Source organism: Mustela nigripes, unplaced genomic scaffold (assembly GCF_022355385.1).
Source record: "Mustela nigripes isolate SB6536 unplaced genomic scaffold, MUSNIG.SB6536 HiC_scaffold_5941, whole genome shotgun sequence".
NCBI classification, from domain to species: Eukaryota; Metazoa; Chordata; class Mammalia; order Carnivora; family Mustelidae; genus Mustela; species Mustela nigripes.
The window spans coordinates 1-2,632 of NW_026745347.1; the positions used below are offsets into that span (position 1 = coordinate 1).

General features: G+C 59.2%; 1 protein-coding gene across 1 annotated transcript; it reads right to left on the reverse strand.

The window, feature by feature from the left end:
* Window positions 1-649: 649 nt before the first annotated feature.
* On the reverse strand, window positions 650-2,625 carry LOC132009161 (C2 domain-containing protein 2-like; the record flags this gene model as incomplete). Its single annotated transcript, XM_059387511.1, is given in 1 exon segment — window positions 650-2,625. A coding segment is annotated over 1 exon segment (1,911 nt), but the record flags the coding sequence as incomplete, so codon positions are not given.
* Window positions 2,626-2,632: the final 7 nt, after the last annotated feature.

Consider the following 2,632-nt stretch of genomic DNA (forward strand, 5'->3'; position numbering starts at 1 on the left):
TCCTACCAAATAAAATTGAATACTATTTCCTTAATATCTTGTACTCCGGAATTCTTTCAAAATTTCCTCAGATATCCACATCAAATTTTCATCAGAGATTCTGAAATATGTGGGTTTTTTTGTTTTTGTTTTTTTTTTTTTTGTTTTTTGTTTTGTTTTTTTTTAAGGTGTGCAGAATTTAGTGTGTGCATATGGTTTCAGGCTCTATGGCTAATCCCAAAGGCAACTGTCCTCTTCCTTTGTCACAGTGTCCTCATCACCACCGTAATTTCCCTGTGGACCCCAAATGCTGCCTCGGTCCCACCTCTCCATACTCAGGGCCGGCCGCACCGTGATGCTGAGCCACCCTCGAGGACAGGTGACTCATCCATTCTATTCCAAGTGACAGCACAGGGGGATACCTCCTCTTTGGGATGTGGTCCAGGTGCGGACCCAAGGTGTCCGAGCAGCGGGGGTAAGACCGAGTCCCCCGCAGCTGCCCCATCTCCGTCCATCACAGGACGTTCTTTAGTTCCTAACGTAAATCTTCTCCCGTTTAACTTCCGCTCTTGGGTGGGAGCAGAGCTTTGGGTCTCCCTGGGCATCTGGGGGCAAATCGGACTTTGTCAGGTGTCTCTGGGGGAAGCCTCCTGGCTGGGAACTCGGGTTCCGTTCCCCTTTACCCCAGCCAGACCAGGCGGCCATCTGACAGTGTGCAGATGTCCTGGCGGGTGGTTAGGGGGGCCCGCATCTCCCCGCGTCCTGGTGAGACAGGGGGCCGGCCGCGGGGTCCGCCGGAGGCCCGTTCATGGCACTCTTGCTTCTGTGTCTGGAGAGCAGCTTCTTGTTCAGGATCCTGGAGAGTGTCACCCCCTTCCTCCGGCCCCCCTCTGGCTGCTGCAGGAACACGAGGTCATTGTGCGACTGGCTCATGCCAGGGTCTTTCTGTTGCTGTCGCTGGCGGAAGAACAGCTTTGCGCCTTTTCTTAAAATCCCTCCTTTATGCTTCTTGGCAGTGCCCGGCTCTGAGACACTCAGGGAGCTCTCCGACAGCTCGTCCCCGTCGGGGTCCAGCGGGGCCTGGCTGCCCCACGCCGAGGTCTGGGACTCCTTGTCCAAGTCCCAGGAGTCTAGCTCGCCCTCCTGGGGATCCAGGGCCGGCGGGGCTGGGGCGGAGGACTCTTCCTGCAGCGGGGCGGAGGCAGCGGCTGCCCCCACGAGGGTCGGGGTGTCCTACTGGTGGGCACTGTCCATGGAGGCCGAGTAGTCCAGCATTAGGGCGGCGGCATTGTCCTGAGAGAGTGAGGTCTTGGAGATCCCTGATATGATGATGGTGCTCTTCTTCCGCGGGGACTTGACCTTCAGCTTCGAGGAGTCGCTGAGCTGGCGGATGGCCACTTCAGCCTTGGGGTCCGAGCCGTTCAGCACCAGCAGCTCTGCGTCCGAAGAAGAGAAGGTCTTACTGACGGGAGCCCCGTGGCAGGAGATGGCTTGAACAGAGATGTCCTTCTCAATGACCTTCACCTGGACAGGCGTCTTCAGGGGAGACTCGCAGCTCAGCGGGGACGCTCGCCCCGTGTCAAAGCGAGGCTTGGTCTTCAGGGCGGTGACGGTGGTGACTACGGTCCCACAGGGCATCACCATGCGGTCTTTTTCGACCTTTGTGGCAGGAGTAGGTGGCGGGGTCTTGGGTTTCACTTCACCGGGTTCTAGGTAAGAAAACTCCGCGGTGACCGAACCCAGCACCGAGCCGCCGCAGGAGCCGCCGGTCAGCGTGAAGCTCTGGGGCCCCGATGGCTGCTTCTTGAATAAATCCAAAGGAATGGTCGTCATCGCCAATATGGCTTCCGAGGCTCGCTCAGCCGCGGACACCTGCAGGTGCAACTCCTTCGACTTGGCGTTCAGCTCAAAGATGAATTCTTCTTCCCAGCTGAGGTCGGCGGGGTTTGTCGCGAGGGCGCTGAACTTCTGAACGGGCTCATTCAGCCCAACTACACACTGTGGGTGCATGTTGCCTAAAGCCCCAGGAGCACTTAGCAGCGAAGCCCGGATGTTCTTCACCAGTAATCTGAGCTCATGAGCCCTTGGAGGCTTGGGCGGACAGGACTCCTGAGGGGAGGATGAAATGCGCTGTAGATTCTGAACGTCCCTCGTGTCCACGGGCTTCGTGCTCAGAAGCACCGACGGAGACGCAGCCCCAACCAGGTGCTTCAAGATGTCCTTGAGAGTTTCACACACGGCCTTGGTCTCTGTCTCCCGGTCCTGCGCCACTGCCCTGGGCTGCACCGTAACGGCCGCGTCCGGAGTGCTGACGTAGGACCACCGGATCGGGATGTCCTCCGTCTTCTCTCTCATGTGGAGCTCCCGCTGCACATGAAACGGAGAGAGCCGTGCACAGTACAGCGGGGGCCCTGTGTCTTCGGGGGACGGGGACCCCGCGCGGACCAGGAACTGAATGGCCTCGCCCACCACGTGACAAGACACGACCTTCTCCTGGGCGGACCTGGCCAGGCTGGAGACGCCCTGCACTGCGAGCTCCAGGGGCTGCTGGAGCGGGTCCTCCTCGAAGGACAGGAGCAGCGGGCCCCCTTTCCGTTTGGCCTCATCATTCAGGGCGGTCACCCAGGCGGCCTGCCACTGGCTCCTCCAGCTG